The sequence below is a fragment of the Lepisosteus oculatus genome, chromosome 16, assembly GCF_040954835.1.
Source record: "Lepisosteus oculatus isolate fLepOcu1 chromosome 16, fLepOcu1.hap2, whole genome shotgun sequence".
NCBI classification, from domain to species: domain Eukaryota; kingdom Metazoa; phylum Chordata; class Actinopteri; order Semionotiformes; family Lepisosteidae; genus Lepisosteus; species Lepisosteus oculatus.
The window spans coordinates 5,182,496-5,206,095 of NC_090711.1; the positions used below are offsets into that span (position 1 = coordinate 5,182,496).

General features: G+C 35.3%; 1 protein-coding gene across 1 annotated transcript; it reads left to right on the forward strand.

Moving 5' to 3' along the window:
* Positions 1 to 1,483: 1,483 nt before the first annotated feature.
* oprl1 (opiate receptor-like 1) lies at positions 1,484 to 22,257 on the forward strand. Its single transcript, XM_006639609.3, has 4 exons — positions 1,484 to 2,262; positions 2,628 to 2,853; positions 17,284 to 17,639; positions 20,214 to 22,257. Exons 2-4 carry the CDS (start codon positions 2,642 to 2,644, stop codon positions 20,735 to 20,737), a joined length of 1,092 nt encoding a protein of 363 aa, XP_006639672.1. The 5' UTR covers positions 1,484 to 2,262; positions 2,628 to 2,641; the 3' UTR covers positions 20,738 to 22,257.
* Positions 22,258 to 23,600: the final 1,343 nt, after the last annotated feature.

A 23,600-nucleotide genomic window follows, 5' to 3' on the forward strand; every position in this document is an offset into this window, starting at 1 on the left:
ACCTTCTATAGCAGATCTACGGCTATACTATAAAAACGATTTTTTAAACCTTTTTAGAGTTTTGTGATAATGAACAATTGTCTAGTGTTTTGCTCCATGTGTTTAACGCTCCAATAAAAAAAAACAATAAGAAATTAAATTCTCCAAAAAGCTGTTTGAATATGAATTATTCAAACAGGGTTGTGATGGCAAAGACATTTTATCTTACATAAACAACAGACTTTTACTTTTCGGCGTGGGATTAGGCTCTAGATTTGCCTTTGAAACTCGCACAAGCACGCAGCTCTATGCGGCAGATTGACATGCCTTCTTGTAAAGGATTAATGATTAAGAATAATTGCATCGGGATACTGTATTTTCGATCATTTCAATAACTTTTTCAAAAAAATACAAACTGGAAATAAACATTTAGGACTGATACGAGTAGTAATGATGCTCCGCTATATGTACTGTAATACAGTAGTGCGATTGATAGGAAAATGTCATAATTTTGAACGATAGCTCCACCTGCAGACAGTAACCGAGAGAGCTGGGAATGAGAAAGGACGAGAGGGGCATGACTACAATGCGCTGGTATTTAAGATGTGCACGCGCGTAGTGAACATGACGTGTATCCTTACACTCATGCAACGCCACATTTTCAAAGCTCAATGTTTCTTTCTTAAATCTTTTTCAATATAAAAATATTTTGTGGTCCTTGGAAAGAAGACAGAAACGTGCTATAGGGCTAAGACGGACCTGTATTAAAATAATGAGAATAATGAAAACAGTAGCTATGTAAAAATATGCGACTAACTGTAGCCAGTCCAACCACAGGACAATAGCTTTCTGGTCAAAGTAATTACAGTAGCTGTGCCATGACGCATCAATTCATAATAAGCGCCTGTTATTTTAATGTGATTACTTATTAAGTAATACAGCACGTGCTTTTCAATGGAGTTAATGCAAAATGTACTGTTGATGTATTAAGTCATTATGTACAGTATTCATGGGCTATTCATATGGCTTTCTCTATTCGCCAAGATTGAATCATGAACAGCCACTTGCTGAAAAATGTTTCCTGTTTGGTATTTATATGAAAACATAAGTTGTTAGTTGTCCCATCCTAATAACTACTTACTGTACATAATCCACTGTCTCATTGAAAACCATTTGATAGCCATTTCTTTATACCACTGCAATACTATTGTACAGCATATACTGTACTGTATGTACATGCATGGGTTTGAGTAGTGTTATTACATTGTGTTTGATTCATCTAGTAAAATGCTTTCATGACACGTTTCCACGATGAAAAAAAAAACCTTAGTAAAGTACAGCCAAAAACATACAGTACATACAGTATACACATAATTTACATCCCCTTTAAGAGACAGATTGTGTTTGTAGTACACTTTCGTCTGTTGGGCTGTTCTCTCCAAGTTTCTGCATGCCGTACTGTATATCTGAAACACAAGTTGTGTAATTTTATATAAAGCTTCGCTTTACGCTTTTCTCTGCATTACTCTTAATCGTATCGTTTTTTTTATCGTTTACAACATAGTGTGCATCCAATTTAATTTTGTTTAAAAAGGGAGTCTAGCCCGAATGCAGTTAGGGCACGGAGCCCAGCAACTCGATGCTGTAAAGCATAAACACCCAAGACAGTCAGTAGCAGTGCTAGTAGCTTCTGAGTGCGTGATTGGAGACAAATTGAGTTCGACCTCAGAAGTTTTGATTTCTCCGCATACGGAAACAGAAAAAAGAAGGGAAAAAATACAGGAGGCACTGACACACACACAGAGGTACCAGGGCGCTCAGTCTACCGACTAGATGTCTGTACTCGACTGAAAGCCATGAAGACGCGTTGTATTTTAAGACTAGCGAAGAATAACAGTCTCCCTTAACACACAGTAAAGCTTCCAACAGTACTGCGTGAGCTTAATCAGATCTGGATTGCAGAACAAACGAAGAAGAAGGGGGGTTTCCAGCTTTGCCTGCTGAAAAAAAAAACATCCGCTTTAAATTGAGCATTATCTATCAGCAAGCACACTACCACACCTCCCCCCTCACATGTAAAAAAAAAATGTTTCGTTCATCTTAGAGGTCTACAGTAACCTGAACAGGCTTTGAGAATTGCAAACAGAACACTGAGAGGACATTTAAAAAGAAGGGGGAAAAAAAACAATCTACTGAACCGGAACCTTTGACATTCATCTTGGGAGACAAAAAAAGAGAAAATAGCTGATATTGAAGGAGAGGTGGAGTCCGCAATATATACCGGTATGTACCTGAAACTATACTGAATGATTTGCATGGGTCGCAAAGGAACTGGGGTTTAGCTTTCGTGCTGGGGGATTTTTTCTGTTACTTGACAAGTGATTAGTCGTTTTGATTAAATATGTATTGACTGTAATGTTGCCTGTAAAAATCAATTATGAGCCTTTGATATATGCAACGTAATTACTAGGGTGCAAAGTGACCTGACGTCAAATTCTTATGTAACATACTTTCTTAGTAAAAGTGATTGAGGCAAATAATTCATAAAGCTGGGTGTATTCAACTGTAATCAAAGAGTCTGTAAACAGGACCCGAGTCTAGAGATAAATGTGACAGGAATGTATCCCTTTTGTTTTCTTTAAAAACAGGTTAGCAGTTCATCATGGATTTCCCAAATGCACCAGGTGGTTTTAGAGACCCCAGTCTAAGCCGATTGCTCAACGACTCTGCTTTTAACATGAACTTCAGTGCTTATAACTACACCTTTGAGGGGGTACTGCCCATTGGCGTGAAGATTACAATTGTTGTACTGTACATGATCGTCTGTGTAGTTGGGCTGGTGGGAAATTGTCTGGTCATGTACGTCATTATCAGGTAAGTAAGACACGTTCTAACGTGCAAATTACTCTCGAACATACAGTAGATGTTTTATTTAAACTTTAAACATTTGCTGCGCGTTGTTGGCCTTAAACGTTTTATAATGTATGCTTTTTAAAATTTAAGTTATTTTATTGGCTCTTTTGCTCCCTCTTTTGGAATGTGGGTGGAATGAAAGGCTGTGCTCCTGTATCTCTTTTAAGTTTAAAAAAGTTTAAAATTCCGCATAATGCCATATTATGAAAGTCCTCGGATACGCGGTGTTGTTTCGATCACATTGACGTGTTCGACTGATTATTTTTTGTTTATCTGTTCCAAGCGAATTAATCAGTCAAAACCAATATCAGCAAAAAGAAATCTGCTTGAGTAAGTTGTGATGTGTGTCATTGCATGACGACCTCTAAAAGGTTACTGAAATGCCCCGAAAACAACGATGGAAAACGGCCTTTGATCGCGCTTATAAAACGTATGTATTGAGATCTTAAAGTAAAAAGAAAAGTTTTAGAGGATTTTTCTGATTATTAAACATGAGCTTTCCTTGAAAACGTGATTGCTGTGTACACAAAACGTGAAGCAATTGAACAATAGTGTTGTTGTAACAACAGTACTGTATGTGTATTTTCACACCACACATTTTTAAACTTTAAACTTTTTTTAATATGAATAAAAAACTGCAAATTAAAGCATAATAAGCAGAAAGAGAAATTAAACAACAGACTGCTCTTTTTTTTCAGTGATTGTTCTGTTCCATATACAGTATACAGTATTCTCTGGAGTGGTTAATACTGTATATTGTTGTCTGTCGTTGTGCCTTGGCAGAACTGTAATGTATCAGTCATTATTGCCAATAAAGCCCATTGAATTGTTTGCAACCAAGTGATTATATTTCAGTTACAACTTCAGCTTTATATCTCGTGATCTGAGCAGACTGAGCTCATCAGGCCAAAACATATTTCTATTTTTCAACTGTTTAAAGCATTTTGTTCAAACTCCAATGCCAATGCAGCTTTTCATGTTCACACTCACTGTTAACAAATCTACGTGGTCCAATAAAATAGTTTAACTTGAGCTATGTTAAGTCATGGCAGCATAATTAATTTTCTTGTGCTTCGTTGTTGTTGATATAGGGTACTGAATTGTATTTCCTTAGCTTGCTGGTCATCTTATAAATACAGGCCCAGGCAAAAACAGCAGATCATCTGCTGAGGTGAGCCTTGAATGTGAGTGAATGCTGACTAGATGTTCACAGGTATCTAACAATCTTCCTCGAAACTCACCCAATGTCAGTGCTTCTATTCTATTTCTGGTTAATGTTACCAAAGATACTCCAGGTTGGTTTGGAACTTAAAGTTCACTTATACTTTATTCAATTTCCAAATATCAGTCAATAGCAAATGTTTTGAAGACATTGAGAAAAGCTGAAAACATTATGTTTTTGATGTGACATCTTTTTGAGAAATTCAGTGTGAAGTATAACCACAATGGCATTTGTTTTTATGGTGGTCATTTTGGTTTTAGAAATATTTTCATAGCAAAATACAAATAGGAAATAGAAATTTCTAACAATCCATAGCTGAACCGCGTAATATACAGCCCCTCTGATTCACTTCTCTGTTGTACTCTAGTGCAACCAGAACCTCAGTTACTATATTGATCCCACTTACTACTTACTAATTACTGAAGTGAGCAGCTGCTTGCTGCAAAATTATTCAAAGGACTGGCTTGGATAGACTGCAGGTTGAATAGCTCTGGTGTGTGATGTACTGAATATAGAGAGATGTCCTCTATATATATTTATCTAGGACATGTATGAAACCCAGTAGAAGCCATGATCAGTGCTATCTGGTATAAAAATGTGTCTAGTGCTAAGTCAGATAGCAGCTCTTCATGGGGTTATGCAATTTTACAATTTAAGAGAACAGTCTGTGAAGTATGGAATGCCACTGGCTCAGGACAAACACTAACAGTGGAACACTTACATTTATTGAGTAACAAATGGCATTGTACAGAATTACATCAGTTTAACACTGCTATCATAGTCTTAGAAATGTTCAGTGCCAAAGCATACTCTGACCAATATGTGAGTTCTGATATATAATTGTCAGTACTACAAACACATTTGAATATCTGTTATTAAGGAACAGTGAAATGGAGGTGGAACCATTTATCTTTTTTAAAAAAATGATAATACTTAATATGATAAGACAGTAGGAATGTATAAAAGTAAATTTATTAACTCTTATTTTTATGTACAAACACACCCATCCAAAATATTTATCTTTATTCAGTATGCCGTGTTCGACATCTATTGTTTAAAATTTTGAAACAAAACAACCTTAGGGTATAGGTGTATTAAGGATCCAGATTCTGATTTTTTTTTTCTGCTAATATTTTTTGCTAAGTTAGATATTGTGTGCCTTCAAAACTACCAAATCAGAAGAATGAAGATAACAAAGGTGTATTTTGATGAAAGGTTTAAAATATTAACAATTTTACAAAATGTTACTGTTAAACATGATTAAAGACTCTTAGGCTGGTTGTCACATCTTTTTACTTGCAGATATTGTAAAATCTGATTTTGATATTCTGAAACAAACTCTTATAATAAACTTGCAAGTCCAGAAAGGCAAAATAAATATGAACAAGGTACTGTATATTAAGTGTTTTATTTTTTTTGCTTTAGCATAATTTAGGAATTTTGGCTGGATTCTGTTTGAAGACAGAGATAATGGAGCAAATTGTACTGTACATTAGGGCAGAAAGATTTGAAATTCTTTAGCCTCATGTGTAAAGGCTTATTTGGAATCTGATTCATAGGAAAACAATACCTCTCTGAAGGCTTTCTTGAAGGACAGAAATGAATGTCAGTATTATCTTCATCTTATAGGTCACATCGGTATTTTGTGTTGTTTAGTCCTCTAGTTGTGATTCAATTCTTAAGATACTTCCAGTATCATTCAAGATGTAATGGTATGGCCTTACTTGTTTTTTCAAAAACGTTCTTTATCCTGAATACATACATGAATGCGTGGCTTGTACTGTAGGCTTTTGCATTGCTTCTTGAATATGGATCACCACAGGTGATTGTTGGAAAAGATAACAGTAGTTGTGCTACAAAGTAGCACTAGGGTCTAATAAAATAAAAGGGAAATGTTCATTGCTGTTCATTTCCCAAAAGAATGGAGAGGAAGGATTATTTATAGGCATAGCAAGTGTAAGGAAGCTTGGCAGTTGTAAACAGTGCAGCAGCTGTACTTTTTTTACTTTGATGTTTATGCTCCAAAGCTGAATATGAAATGGGGCATGTTTTCATATGAGATGTGAATTTGAGTAATGGGCTATTCAGGAATTGCAAGGTCTCAAACAATAACTTGTGGGTGATCTTCATTATTGCTATGAAGGCTAAATTTGTTCATTTTCTTACAGCCAGCTAGACTTTGTATGAGTTGAATAATTTTGGTTCTGGTGAAATGGCAGCTGTGTTATTTTAATTCAGGCCTCATTTCTATTTGCATTTCCAGGGTTGCTTACTCTCACAAAACAGCTTTGCTTTCTCAAATTAGGTGATCTCTGTATTTATTGTATTTAATTATATTTACAAACCCTAGAGGCACAAAAGTGAGGGAGAGAGATGAAAAAATGGTTTTATGAAATTGTGCATACCAAGGTTGGAGAAAGATTCACAAAACAGCAGACATTTCCCTCTTGGCAGGTGGTATCAGCACTGTTTCTTTCTGTATTTAGATTTTGCCAGCTTTTTGCAAAAAATCATCTGCACAACCCTATAAAACAGTTCACTCCACACCCACTCTACAGATGGCCTTAGAGGCAAGCAGATTCCTGGAAACAATGCATATATTACAGTGGCCTCTGGCATGACTTGAAAACTGTAATTGTGATCCATTAAGTTGTCTACCGAAAGATCCATGAATCTTTATAATATATATGTATAAAATCAAAAGTGTAAAACTAAGACTATAAAAGAACTGCTTGTTCAATTATTCAATAAGAAATTAACTGGTTGCCAAGGCAGCAATGTGCTTTGGATGTGAAAAAATTATAGTATACCAGCTTTTCACATTTGGTTGTGTCTCTTTTTTATATGCTCTTTGTTACAGTACATTTTTACTTCAGGGGGTATAATTAAATAATTTTAATTTTGGAATACTCAGAATTATTTGACACCTTTCTTAGCCAATATTTCCAGTGCTCTGAAACACCTGAGAGGTCTACAGATGATGTCAGTGGGTGCAACATCATGGATACCTTCATCAGCGCAGGATTACATTGTGATTTAAAGAATCTTCCTGTAAGACTGCCTTTGGGAAGGACATTGTAAAGAGCATACTTTTGGACAACGTGATGACAAACTCAAATATTTTCCTCTGAACAGGAACTCTTTAAGATTTCATTGGATGGAACTATATATAGAAACAGAAGAAACATAGGAACATGCCCAGGGGTAGATGCACTGCATAATTTGAAATCATGTACAGTATACATAATTCCTTAATACGCACCTCATCTGCTCTCTCATGATGTCTTTGTTTTGCCTTTTTTAGATGATTACACATCTAGCAGGTTTGAGAGGTGGCTGTATAATAGTGGAGCTTAATTGAATTAGTAATTACATGATTTTCTCTGCATGGTATATGGCAGGGGTTGGCTCTGTTACATTGTAAGTCTCTGTTCCACCTAATCCTTAGTAGCTGAAGTGACAATTAAACAATCAGAAATCAGTTTAGTATTGTTCTGAATGCATCCCTAGGATAAGCATCCTGGACTAGAAAAAGCAAAGGTGCCTAAATACAGTATGGTCAATGATACTGTTGAAGATGTTTCTAACTGCAGTCTCCTGTCCTGGTCATTGAAGGCCGATATGTCTATCAGTTTTATTCCAGCTCAGCTCTTAATGGATTAAATTGGCTCAGATTAATCTATTCTTTTTAGATTCACCTGTCTGGTTTGCAAATACCAGATCATACTGGATATGATCTATCATGAAAAAAAGAAGTAGGTGTTCTGTGTCTGAGTATGATCTTAATTGACTAACTCTCCCACAAAATTGTCTATCAGTTTTTCTACCTCATCATTATAGTGTCACCAGTTCTACTAAGACTAGCTGCTGGTTGCTGAGAATCCAACAATTACATTTTTATTCATGCCTGTATTTTAGAAGTTGTACAGAGTTGTCTATTTGGTCAAAACTACAAATGTATTGTCTCTGCTATTATTTATTGCCTTATTCAGGACATGACAAGGTACAGATACTCTTTGGGTTTCTGAGCACATATTCTTCACATGTCAAGTGCTGAGATGTGTTGGACTGGCAGGCTGTCACACAATATTTCCATCAAAGGAAGGCCTTGCTATGAAAATTCTTTCTGCAACATTGCAGAAAGAGAAGCTAGATTTTGGAGTTTCTTAAGACTCACTTTTTATAGAATATTGTATCAGCAATAATGGCATTTGTCTTAATGTATGAAATCCCCCATGTAAAGAGTACGGTTTTTCATGAGAAAATTTGATGTGGTATATTTGAAAATTATACAAAATGTATTTTCAAGTTTTATTTTTTGTCTTTTTGCATAGGTCACATTTATTTGGTCTGTTAGTTGGTGTTCCCAGGTGCTGTTTCCTAGTGTCTTATCCACTATCTACTTTATCCACCTTACAGTATGTTGGATAGGTATATTGGTACAGTACATGTGCATAATAGGAACTGGTACACAAATACAAAGACAGATTTGTTTTCTTAATTTCACTATTAAAATCATTTAACCAGTAACCTCTTTGACTGGGACATTGTTTTGGGGGTTAGTTTATTTAGATTTTAACATTATGCTTATAAACTATAACTATGTATCCTCTATTAATTCTGAATCTATCTGTTCCCCCACTACACATTGGGTCAATGAAAAGTAAAGGTTTTTTTTTACTGTAATGAAAGGTCTTTTTCCTTGGATTATGCTATTTTGCTGCACATCAGACATCAGGGATGTCTAATTGTGTATGACTGCTCTATTACACTGGACTGTATGATGATATTGAGTGATGTAAGAGATATACTTTAAATGTTTCTGGCTAGCTGAGAGTCGTTTGGGTGACATTTTTGAACACAGTATTTGTAGGCAGTACAATCCAGTACTGTATGTGTGTTCCAGAAGTGCCCGAGCTAGGGTTAGTTTTAGGGTTTCATTAAGAATTAGATATATTCTGATGCATTTGCTGTGCTTTAGGATGCATTTGAAATGCAGGAAAAGTGTTGTTTTGTTGTTTCCTCGACAGAGAAATTTGGCCAGATTGTTTAGTTTCTTCTAAGCCGCGTGGCTGTCGCCTAAAAATGGTCAAAAATCTAAGTTTGAAAATACATTCTGCATGTGAAATTCTCTTGTTTCTTGCATTTAATGCCAAATACAATGATACTTTTAGCCATAATGTAGTGGTAATTGTAATGCTATGCTGCAAACGGCACAAGACATGCTCCTTTTATATGCCACTTCAGGAGCAGATGAGAAAAAGCACAATACTGGAAATTTAAAACAAATTCAGTGCAGATACATTGAATATACAGTACTGAAAAACATCATTGTACTGTACATGTATTGTGTTTGTATCAGTGTCAAGCCCTTCTTCAATGCTAACATTAAATATTATAAATATTAAAGTTATATGTTCATTTTCACAGATTTATAATTCCTCACAAATTTCAGAAAGAATTACACTATACTGTACATTACAACTACTATTGTATTTCTAATAGCAAACAGAAGCTTCTACCAGTAAATATTGAATGCCTTTTTATGAACTGAATCTTTAGCCAATTCAATTATACCGTATGTTCTAATGGCAGTAATAAGATGTGTATTGGAGGAAATGTTTTTTGTTGTTGCTGTTTTATAATTGATTTGTTATGTTTTGGAAAATTAAAGCTAATGAAAAATATGTTCACAGACAAAGTCATGAGACATTAATTAAAATGTTACTACATTTAATTTGCAAGCCATTTACACAATAAATACAAATCATTTTGGTTCCCTTTTATCCATCTTGCTTTGTATGTCTTGGGTTGATAGCAATGGTTGCAAATTTGGATCTCGAACTTTGGCCAGAACATTGCCACCACACAGTGAGATCCTTAAGGGCCCAGTCAATACAATAAAATCTTCACTTCACTATTGTTGTTGAAGTGGTAGTTCCTCAAAGGGTTTATCGATGTGCCTTTTTAAGCCATCACATCGCTCCCTGAGGATCTCTATCAAGCCACAGTGCTGAAGCTAAGTGGGAGGGCCTTGATGCAGATATACAAAGAGTTGCAGGGCTTTAGTCTTGTTTGAGCTAGATACCTCAGGTTAGTGTTCATTGAGATATTTGTGTTTGCATTTACATCTGGGTGGCAACCGTGATCTGGTTGAGTACTAGGAATGGGACCCAGAAGGCAAGAGTCAATCTAAGTGCTTCTGACACTACAGAGAACTGTTGTTGAGATGGGGCATATCAAGAAATGTAGTTTGACTACCGTGAGTCCTCACCTGTGTACGCCATTCACCTGCAGAATGTACCAAGGCTACTGCACTCCTTTTGAAGACGTTCCACAAATGTTGCCTGTTACACATAAAGTGTAAGCAATTATCATTAATTATTATTATTATCTGTGTTTGGTTGTGGGAACATAGAACAAGCTACCCAGCCGTGTTGTTAAATCCCGGCTTCTTTCAAGAAAGAGTCTAATGAGATACTTGTATCAATGAGCTACTAACTACCAAATGGGCTAAATGACCTCCTCCCAGCTATAACCTTTCATATGAACCTACTGTATGTTTTTACTTTTCATTAGTTTTTTCAATATAATAAGCACAGATGCTTTACAACTATTAAAGGTTGCTGCATTTCTGACCTATTTGAACAATATTCTGTTTTTGTCCTATATGAAAACTGCTCGTTAAACAAAATTCAGCACTTTGGACAGTTCAAACCATTTTTTTTTCTGCAGTGTGGTAAAATCCTCTTGAGTCCTGAATATTTTTTGTAAGAGATAATGAAGGAGTGTCAGTCTGTCAATAAGTACCAGGCACTTCCAGTTAATCAGAAACTCAATCTGATTGCCCTGAACTGCAATTGTGTTGAACAGCAGACACAATCCCCTGGGCAGCTGATCATAGCCATGTGCTCTGCCTTCTATTTGTGCAGTCTTATACAGTATGTAAGTAACTCATTCATTATTGTTAATAACCTCTTTGAACAAGGTTATTCACATTTATTAATTACAATACTAATATCATGAAAATTAAGTTAAAATATATGCATATAATAAATAGGATACAGCAGACCATTATTTTTTATTCACTTGGCAGCACAATACGTATTTTCAAATCCCCAATTTGAAGTTAGTTAGTATGCACGTAGACATTTGCAGACTATACTGTATGTATAGCAAGAGTAGACTAATTGTTAGCTTTTACTAATAAGAAATAATAGTAACACGTATAAATAAATGAATGAGTTAGTTAGTTAGAGTCTTAGTTAAACCATCAAGCACCTTAAACCTTTGCTGCCTGTAAGTGATGTTAGTGGACCAGAAGGGTGTTCTCTCCCTCTGAACTACAACTTGTATGGGGTATTGTTGCAGGAGAAGCTACCCTTCAGATGAGACATTAAATTGAGGTCCTGCCATCCTGTTCATTAAACATCACATCCCATGACACTTCATAAAAATAGAGGTATGAACCTCCTCAGGCTTTGAATTGTCCAACTCATGCACAGATGGGAACTGCACTCCAGTGGTGGTTGAAGTGGGTACCCTCCTGTACTGTATGTAAATGGCTTTGGGATAGAAATGCTATAAATTTTAGCTTTGTAATTATTTAATTTTATAATAATGTTAATTTTTTAACTAATTATTTTTTAGATCCAGGATGTAGTTTTCCTGTGATCAGTACAGTCAAAACATATATATTAATATGCAGCTGCAGAGCACAGCTGTGGTTTCTGATAGGACTAGATGATGTCTTGAGACAGATCTCGTGTTTCCTGCTGACATGCAATAGACTTTGCAGGTAGTATCTTCATGCATAGATATATTGTTTACATTATTAAGCCATTGCTTTCAAAAGCTTGTTGTGTATTTTGTTCCCGTATTATGTTCCCTGAGAGAGCTACATTCACTTATCTTAGAATATAAATCTTGTATCCCACTCACATTTCACTAAGTGGCCCTTAGTTCAGAACTGCTGCTTTACAAACATAAATCAAGTTCAGTGCTGTTTTTCATGGATTTAATTTGAAATACTCTTGATGGTTTACAAAAGTAGTAGGATCATTTACAGATAAAAGAAGAGCTAATGACAGTACTCATTTTGTGTAACAGCTTCTGCCCTTCAATTTTAGATTGTACTTTATACATCTGATTCCCACTGCTGATTATATTTACAAGTCTCAAGTGTCTAGCATGTTTTATGTATGTTTTTTTTCAAACATACATAAATAATGCTAGTTTGCTTCTTCCAATTCAGAGTTCAGGGGAGAGTTCATATTTTAGCCTAAATGACAAACAAAAGTCTTGCACTTTGACAGTATCTCTTCAAATGAAAGCAGGGACATGTGAATTTGAAGCATTTCCCTACTTAACCTTTAGCAGCCTGTAGTAACAGTAATTGGAAAGTTTGCTGTCTTAATAAAAGAGAGTGCTCACTTTGTTTGGAAGTGCAAACATGCACTTTCCATTGGCTGCTTAATGTTATTGTCAAGAAAAGCTCTCCAGGTTGTAACACATGACTTTAGTCTATTACAATCATTAATAAGAAAACAATTGTAAAGTAATGGTTTGTAGGGAATTTAGGAATTGGAATGCCATTCATCAGGCTGGCTGTGGTCAGATTGACATATTATCTAGCAGTCTGTATACTTTCCTTGAAACTAAAAAGTTATTAAATGCAGATCATGCCAATTTTGGCAAGACATTTTGTTTTGCAATATGAATGGTGCTGTTTCTCAGTGCAGAGCCAATGGGCTTATAGTTACATTCTTAATTGTAATTATTCTGCAAAGTTTCCACTAAAGACACAGCAGTTTATTGCATACAAAACAATAATCCAGTCCCACAGATCTTTTTAGTTGTATAATTGATTTTTTATAAGGCCAAATGTCACATTCATTCAGTAAGTTATATTGGTTGCTTATGCATGACAGTGTAGACATTGCAATTATTTCTACATCATACATGAAAATGGCTTGAGAAGCTTTGTAATTTCATGAAAATGTCAATGATCCTGTCAAGACTTGTACAATTTCATTTTAGGGAAGCATATCCATTAACTCCAGCCTTTTCTGTTTTGTTTTTCAGATTGAATAAATGCTATCAAGAAAGCTCTTTTTTACTTATACAGTATATATTTATTTCAAATGGAGGAAAAAAATCTAAACATATCCTCCATAATGTAATATAAAATATAAGAGGAAGTGAGCTGAGATGCAGTTCCAAACACATACCATATTGTGAACAGCTGGCTCATATATTTCTGGAATATTAAAAAAATACAGCACCTTACTGCACACAGAATGCCGTACTGACAGACTCCCGCACCCTCATGTCAACATTGAGTGCACTTCTGTAACTGCAGTAATGCTGAAACAAGCTATGCAAATATAAAAATGGAGTGGAGACTTTGAACAGGTCCTGTTGTTTATTATTAAGCCGACTGAGTAGCAAGATCAGTAGGCAACAAGTTCAGTGCACCAAGTAGCAAATAAGAAGAGCTCAGCATGGTTCAGGGAGATTAAGTAGCACCCTGTTGTGAATGTCGTTGTGCAGACTGTAGGGATTGTGGGAGAGACTGCACTGTAGTGATGAGCCATAAAGATGACGTCAAACAAGAGCTACATACAGAGCTACAGAGCACCACAAAGAAAGATGGATGGGTGAATGGATCAATGGATGCATGAACTGCTTTGATCACAATGTTTTTTTTTGGTTTGATGTTAGGCTTTTTTTAGCTACTGTATGTAAAATGTGCATGAAAGTGTATTTAATCTCAGACATCATTACAGTGTAGCAATGCCTTCAGATGTGATATTTCATCTTGCTCTCAAAAAACATCGCACTAGACTCAGAGAGAAGTGACAGATACAAATTTAAATGTGAAAACTGTCGCTTCTTCGAATAAATGTGAAGAACAATTTCGAACCAGAGAACCAGCTGTTGAGACTCATAGACTATCATTCAAACAGCCCACAGTATAATTTCTTGGATTATTTCTATTATGTGAATGTCAAGGTTTTCACTGAAATTGAAATTAGCACAGACCTTCACATTACTTCTGTTCATTTGTGTTTGAAATAATAATGTTAACAATTATACCCTGTTGTTCTGCTTTAAAAACCCATATGGTGTTTTGACTCAAAACAAAGCTTGCATCACAATCTTTGTTTAAAAACATTTAACAAGTGTCAAATTTAACATTTCTTTAAAGTTCTCTTAAAAAGTGTACCTGTTAGCATATAAAAAGACAAAACTGACATCCCCATTAGATCATGATTCAAATTGAAATGAACACTATTTACATGTCTCCTCTTTCAAAAGACCCCTGGAAATTCTATCAATGTTTCAGATGTGTGATCCTAACCTTTATTAGCAAGTCACAAAGATGAACAACCAAAAGACAATAGGTGCTTTGAAATAATTAGTCCATGACTAGAATTTCAACACATTTTTGCTTATATTAAAATAAATATACTATATTTATACCTTTTAAACTTTGTGCAGTGGATTCTGAATGATAAAGTGCTCTGGAGGAGGCCTACAGTTTCTCTACTTCCTTTTACCAGGAAATGTTAGTTTTGTAACATTTTACCTATCCCAGTGGTCGAAGCTGAAGTAGCTATGTATTATAAACACTATGAAAATTTGGTGAACTTCTATGTGCAGCAAAGATGTGCTTGAGTGGTCAAGCTGCAAAAGGGAAATTTAACCAGTTACCCTAACCTATGTTATTATCTGTGGCTCATACTGTTCGGTTAATGTAAAAGTATATTCTGACTAAGAAAGACATAGAAAATCCAATACAAACTTTTGGTGTAACATATTAAATAAACATAGAAGACCCAAAGAAAACTCTAACAGCTGAAACATGGTGTTTCTTTTCATCTCTTTTCAGCATGAAATAAACCTTTACTTGTTTCTTTGCAGCTTATGCATGCTGATGCAGCTACCTACTGTACGTGGAATACAATACGCCATTTTAAAAATATGTGTTCATGACTGTATGGCTTACAGTATGGCTTATACAGTTTACTGTATGGCTTATTAATGACAGTTCTATAATTCAGCCAGGCTGAAAGGCATCAATTTATTTACTGATGTTTTCTGTTCTGATAATGTAATGGTTGACAGTTACTATTATATGAGTGAACTATTTAATATTGCTAAATGTTAAACACCAGGTCGAGGAGTGACCAGCTTGTCACAGTATTGTTTCCATGTGTTTACCAGAAGCAAACAAGCATCATTTGTGAACAAGTATATTTGTCATCACTAATACCAAAAAATGAAGCCAATGGTGACCAGATATCTTACCTTTTTAGCTTCATACATATGCTTAACATTCTAAATTGAGTGTAGGAGAACATTACATATTTCTAAGGCTACAATGATTGCAGCAAATTATAGTACAGGTCTTCATTGGAAGCATTTTTAAATACAGTATTCTACAAGGCACTTTTAGCTCATACTAGCAATCACTTCAGTCAACTCTTGTAAGACAGCTAATTAGCCATTTTAATTTATTCATTATGTAATTCATCAACAGCAAAAACAGAATTTTAATACATAATTACATTCTAATTATTCTTCCAGCAGCAATATGTTCAGCTCATTCCCAAAAGAAGTTATTATTTACTAGGTTTTCTAAGCAGACAAAAGCTCATAAATACTCCTTTAAGTATTAAATTTGGTGTTTTGGTGTAGCTCAAATATATACAATAAAGCATACACCCTAAAATATTGGAAGCATTGCTTTTAATTTCACATCTGTCTTTTTTATCCTGTACTGTTTTAGACAATATTGTAATGTACAATGGTGCCCTACATATGAAACAAAAGCAATGTTTTCTTCCAAAGATTAAATATATAGTATATAAATAGGTAGAGTAGAGAAGTTTATTGCCATATGTACATGTACATTGAATTCTTACAGTATTTGTGTTGTTCTCTTAGGACATGCACTGTACAGCTGACGACATACAGTAGACAGCATCACACAATGTAGACAGTACATTACAAAACAGTACATAATAAATAATAAATAAATAAATAAATAAATAAATAAATAAATGAGACAGTGGAACTTGGCATTTGAAAACATTTTTACTTTTCTATTGACCTCAATCACACTATAATATATAGTATGAATTAAAATCATAATTAGCCACCTATTGTTCCTTCAATATGTTTTTAAAACTCAATACATCAATTTACTCAGTGATGTTCTGTATCATCTTGGAAATTTGGTGGATTGCTAATGACCTAGCTCACAACATGGCTTAATTTAGAATTCCTTTACGTAAAATATAATCATATCAGGATCCTGAAGCTATTATAAACAATATCTGATTTGGCTATTTCTGTCTGAAAAGGAAATATCCAGTTTGATCCATTGTAATGAATTAATATTAGTGTGTTTGCTCATGTTTTTTCAGTAGGATTTAGTCCATGAAAGTCTTACAAAATCAAAATATATACAGTAGTAATATTCAATATTGTTTTCAGTATATCACTCTAAGAGATAATCACTCAAACAAGTAGCACTGTACTTGTTCCCAGCAATACACACATTGGAAGATACTGCGCATGTGGAAGACAAAATCTTTTTGTAGGAAAAACGAAATTGAGAGCAGATAAATTCAAAGCATGCAAATGTGAATTAAGATTTACACTCAGGTACCTTCTTTTGTTTATAGCCTAAAGAAAGTCAGATGAATTCTGACAACAAGGGGAAATGTTTTTAACGTTCTGATGAAACAATATGACTGTTTTTAGAGGTTTTGGTTCAGTTCCCCTTTGTAGCTCTGAGTCACACAATTTCACATTCCAGATCTAAATCCATTCCAGCTGAAAGACAGGGATTTGAAAAGTCAACACAGGGCACAGTAGTTCTAATCAAATCTGACCTTTGGCTCCAGGGAATGAAAGCAGAGCTGCATTGTCCCATTAATCTCATTTCACATCAATCTAAGAAGCTTTGGTATATGAATAGTGTACAGTATATAATAGGACAAATATAATGGGGAAATATATAATAAAATATAATAGTATATAATAGGGCAAATATGGCTCACAATATGGCTGTGTATTCTGTGGGTAACAAAGGCCTATCTCATTCTCTTTTTCAGGGAGTCAAATTCTAATGCACTTTTTCATTTTACTGTTTGCAGGTACACAAAGATGAAGACCGCGACCAACATATACATCTTTAACCTAGCCCTTGCCGATTCTCTGGTTCTCATCACATTACCTTTCCAAGGCACAGATGTTTTCCTGGGCTTCTGGCCATTTGGAAATGTGCTCTGCAAGATAGCTATCTCAATCGATTACTATAACATGTTCACCAGCACCTTCACCCTCACCATGATGAGTGTTGACCGTTACATTGCAGTCTGTCACCCTGTGAAAGCTCTTGACATGAGGACACCCCATAAAGCCAAAGTCATAAATATCTGCATCTGGGCCCTGGCCTCCGCAATTGGTATACCAGCCATGGTGATGGGTGCTGCAGAGGTTCAGCTCATTGGTATGTAATGACAGAAATGTCTTCTTTCTAAGTTAGTGCATTGAAAAAGCTGTTGTACTGTAAGTGAAAGATTATTACTTTAGCATGGTTTCCATTGCTATCCAAGTGATCATGGTTGAATATACCTTTAAAATTTTACACACAGCCCTTTTATAACATGCACATCTTGACAGAATATACAGTCATAACAAGTAGAATGAAATGCTGAAACCCCAGGATATTTTTTAAGTTGATGACTTAGGATCTTCAACAACACCTCTCAAAAACTGTATATTACAGAGATCACACACGCTGTGTACAGGACATTTTAATTTGCTGGAGGAACAAATTCAATTTTTGCTGGTTGTGTTAGAATTTTAGAATATTTATACGATAATGTACAAGCTCCAAGACATTTCTTTGGTGCATTTCTTAAAAACAGAAAAAAATAAAAAATCTTGATCTACAATATACTGTAAGCCATTGTAATCACAAATGTTTGACTTGACAAGGAAATTAATTTGATCAGGTGGTCCTTATTTGTACCGTATCTATTACAAATTAAATTCACACGTGAGCTTTCTTAGTACTAATTTATTGTGAACTTCACTGTTTTGTTTGATTTCACTGTGACATAAATCTGGTCACAGTGGATATGATATTGCATTATATAAAATATTTAATTCAGTGCATAAGGCTAAAATAATTCAACTGTGTCAGACATTTACCTCAATGTATTAAGAAAAGCAGTGGACCAGAAGAAAATATTTGTTAGATATTTCATATTCAGAAAGAGAAAAGAGACCAGTCTGAAAATGACTGGAAAAATGATTAAAACCTAAAAAGCTCTTAAAACTGCAAAGACAGACATGTAAAATTAATATTAACTTAAACATGATTGACAAGGCAAACCCCCAGAAAGAAAAATGTTTTTGTTGTGAACAACATACTGTACAATATCACCTGTCCAGGGTTCAGTCAAGTCTTTTTCTCTTGAAGATGAGTTAATGGTGGAATTTATTAAATAATGACTTTTTGTTAATACCGGTTAAATAAACTGGACAAAAAATACTTATAAAGAATTAATATAATTTGTGACCGATTGCAGTCATTCATTAGAAATAGTGGACTAAAATCTTTAAGCCTCATTCTGTCAGTAGTGTTTTCCAGAAAAAACTAGTTCTTTATTCATTTTTAATTAATGACACCTTAAGCTCTTTATTTCTTTTCTTGGAAGACAAATTAAAGTTAAAAGATTGAAATTAAGTTATGTTATTACATAAAAGTACAATTTTCAAAATATGAGATGTTTGCATGTGATTATATCATTTGTCTTCACACTTACTGACTGGCATCTACTGTACCTCGTGTCTTTTTTCATGAAAATTAATTTTAAGGAAAGAATGTCAAGATACTTGCTGCTGGTGTATTGTTGCAGTGTCAAATAATGTGTTTATTAGTTACTTGAGGCGTTAAAACATTTTCTTTTAACTTTTTATTTTCTTCTTAACTTTAATTTACCTCTAGGCAGGACTCTCATACTGTATGTAGAGGAATCCTCACTGAATTGAAAGCTGAAATTTCTGTTGTACATATTTAAGTTATTGTGATTTACTGTACATTGCCAGCTGTAATGAAGATCTTTTTCATAAGTGACAGAATAAAACAGTTTATAATCCAGACCTTAATTTCTTTTCTGTTCTTTTATTCAGCCACTGAGTCATGCTAACTGTTGTGTATAATGGAAAATCATATTGCACTCCTTATATTATTAATATTGCCTTGGGTGTATCATTCATATTGCATATTGCCAACTAATACTTAGATGAATGTTTGCCTCTTGAACCTGCATACTGACATCTTAGACTTGTCTTGCATTGATAACACAAAGAACTACTGTATAGGCAGGAAAGAAACATTATTTTTACAGGTGTAGTAAATTAACTACCATTCAAGCTGACATTAATAATGGCTGGACATAGCTTAACCTGTGCCTTAAAGAGAGAAAATTACATGAACTTTGTGTAATACAATATGATGGATGTATCAAACTGTAATGTGGTTTTACACTCAAAACTGTCAGGAGACCTGCCTTTTAGTGTAATGGATTTCACAAGTGCTGCATGGCTCTGTAGCTAAGGATCTGCGCCTGTGGCTGGAAGGTTACCAGTTCATATCCCAAAGCCGGCAGAGAAGTCCTACTCTGTTGGGCCCCTGAGCTAGGCCCTTAACCCCAACTGCTCCTTGGGTGCTGTATAAATGGCTGACCCTGCGCTCTAACCCCAAGCTTCTCTCTCCCTGCCTGTGTGTCTCATAGACAAATTCCTAATACAAGAAATTGTATATGGCCAATAAAGTGATCTTATCTTAAGGCAAGTGAATCAGGAGAGGCACCACAAAGGACACAGTAGCAATGATAAAAGTTTAAACTTTTTGCTCTAGGAATTAAACTGGATTAATGGTAATTTTTGAGTGATTTATAGTATAGAACATTTGTTTTCCAGCCTTTTATGAAGATTTCATGGGGAGCTTGGCTTTTTGAATTGACCTCATTGTGATTTTCTTTTTGTTTTATTGGTTTCTTGTTTCCCACAGGCATTGAGTGTATTATTGTCCTGCCTCATCCGGACAGCTACTGGGAACCTGTGTTCGGTACATGTGTCTTTCTCTTCTCCTTTGTCATTCCCGTGGCCATCATCACGATCTGCTACAGCCTGATGGTGAAGCGCTTGAGGAATGTGCGGGTGCTCTCTGGCTCCAAGGAGAAGGACCGGAATCTGCGCCGGATCACACGGATGGTCCTCATCGTGGTGGCCGTGTTTGTAGTCTGCTGGACCCCTGTCCAAATCATGGTGCTGGTCCAGTCTCTTGGCTTCATTCTGGACAATGAGCTCACTGTGGCCGTCATGCATTTCTGCATCGCCCTGGGCTACGTCAACAGCAGCCTGAATCCCGTCCTCTATGCTTTCTTGGATGAAAACTTCAAGCGGTGCTTCAGGGAGTTCTGCTACCCTTCCACTTTCCGCATGGAGCTACAGCAGTCCAGCAGGATGAGGAGCATCGCCAAAGAGGTGGCCTACAATTGCAAGAATGCAGATGGGACTAGTAATCCAGCATGACTAGGCGTGGAGCTGCCACTAGTCAGCATGCCCCAACCAAAGCCTGGCAATTCGAACGCTGAGCTTACCCAAATAACAGCCCTTTAGCATTCCTGTGTATTATACCACACTGAACACAAACACCATTGGGATAAAGGGGCTTTTTTGTAGTGGACAGAGATTTCACAGCTCTGATTTGAAAACAAAAATTAGAAGATGTATTTCATGGCCTTAATTATTCTGTTGTCTGTTAAATGAAGCCGGACCAGGGTGTTAAATTTGTCAATTGGTGCTTTTTGTTTCTAATGCCTAAAGAAATGTCATATTGTGAAAAGGACAATGAAACTTGGAGAATTTTATAGTTGTGCATTGGTGAAAAAAAGTGAGCGCTTCTGTTTTTGTTTTTCTTTTATGTCCTGTGAAGAAACAACAGAAAAAAAATCTGTTTTCAATGTGTGTATGGTAGCATTATTGGACAAGTTCTTGGAAAATATGGAACAATGTATGTGGCATAAAAACAAATGTGTGGTTCTATAGATGTACATAATTCTAGTCCCTGCATTTTAAAACACTATATCTACAATGTGCCTCTACATATTGCTGATTTGTTTTAATATCTGTTAGCAAAGAATATTGCATGTCATTTTACATTTTTGTAAACCTGATTGTTGTAATGTTGGACAGGAACAATGGGAAGGAAATTAATGGATGAATGGTTTGTTCATATACTGTACTCCCATTTGATATGCCAAAAGCTGCAAAAGTGTCCGTATATCTAAGATTGCATTTATTTCTTGTATGACTGATGACTTTATTATTAACTTAATAATTGACCGATTACATATCAGGCTTACAGAAAGTTTAGCATTAATTCTAAGCATATCTATTTTTTTTCTGCACATTAATTAAACAGCAGTCATTAAAATTATAAGTTGTAATCTTTCTTCTTTCCAATGATTCTCAATGTTTTTGTGTGCCTGTTACAGTATACTGTGATTTTTGCACTTTATAGACTTGCCTCTTTTCAGCTCTGATCTTTAAATGCTCAGTGTTTGAAAAGCTTGTTAAATTGTTCATTTAAACCTATTAAGTATTCAGTACAGAATGTGTATCCCACATCCCACTGGCTGAAAATAAATAGTACCTCCATGATGGGCTGAGATTCCAGCAGATTAATTTGTCTGCATTGAAAAAAGAATGTGAGCATCCGAATCAATAACCAATTTCAGAGGCAAGATTATGTAAGTCCACTGTGAAATATAGTTAGGGAAATGGGGTTAACACCACTACTCATACTTATAGTGCTATGGGCTCTTTAATGACCAGATAATCAGGACCTCAGCGTTTAACATGCTATTCAAAGGTGAATGCCTCTTATAGCACAATGTCAATACTGACCATGTCCAACCTGTAAACTGCCAAGATCAGATTATTATATGTTACAGAACACACATTTTTTGATAAGTAAAGGTGATTGAAGACTGTTGTATTTTAAAAGTTATTTTATATAGTACAATAATCAGTTTGATTATCATATTAAAGAAAACATAAGATATTGGATTCTGTAATTCTGTTTTATTTCTGCCAGCCTTGTATGGAAGCACTGAATAGTACTAGCAAGACAGGATATGAAAAGCCCTTGAGCTTAAAATCAAATTAAATAAAATAAGCATTCTGCATGTGAGGCTCTAATTTAATTAAAACCTATGCTGCCTTCCAAAAAGTTAAGTCCTTTCTGTGTAAATTAAAATTTAAAATTGATCCATCTTTTTCCTGATCCCACCACTGAAGCCAAAAGGCTATCGGCAGTCATTGATCTACAGCTCTCAGTGCGAGCCCAATAAAATACCACTTCCACCACTGAGAACTTTGACGTCTACACTCTTCACCTTTTCTTATTGGTATCATTTTGTTGATGTTCCTATCATTTTTATGGAAAAGCTATACGGTAGTTTAACATTAATCAATCTGTTGACTTTTACAGCACGAAGATATTGATTCTTTGGTCATGGACAATTAGTTTACGCCCTTATTTATATTTCCTAAACACTGTGTTTGCACCAGCCTATCAAAGAAGCATCTCTTCTTTCAGTCCATTCACAGGCATGCTGTATTCAGTGCTCTGCATTGAGGTTGAAACACTTGCCTTATTTAAAACTAAAAACAGAATATATCTGGGAGCTCACAGAAATAATGTAAGACAACAGAGCATATCTTAGACTGCTAAGTGAGTTCAGTTAAACCTGATAGCTGCATAAAGTTCATTTTCGGTTTCTTTTAGTAAAAAATAAAATGATAGAAACAGCTTGTAACTATTGTCTTATTGTTTCAACATCTATAAGTGTGCCATTCGTGCCTGCACTGCAAATGTTCCCTTCTCCAATTATAGAGCCAATAGCCTTAAATGGCGCTTTATAATCTGGGCAAATCTCTTTTTCATAGTATCTGTAAGAATAAGCAAGGAAAACCACACTGAGTTTCACTTGTGGGAGTGCATTCTGCCAGACCTCCTTTGTGTTGTTTGAGGTAGGCACACTCAATACGATGAACTCTGGTTACAGTAGATGGATGCAAATACAGACTGCAAATGGGCAGGGTGTGATATTTACTTCAGTATATAAGACATCACTAGAAAAAGAACATCTGCAAATGGGCTGTGATGGGGACACCTCTAATTGAGGAACATTGGTGCACCTGTGCCACCCTTAAAGGCACACAGAAACAAACAAGTTTGATTTCCTTGTGCTTTTATGTACTTTTACATTTGCATTAAAAGGGGGAAGAAAAATAACATTCGACTATAAGACATTTAAAAAACAGTTGTGTTATATGAATTATCTATTTTTCTTCCAAACATAGTTGTGAAAGTAGTTTCAGCCCTTAA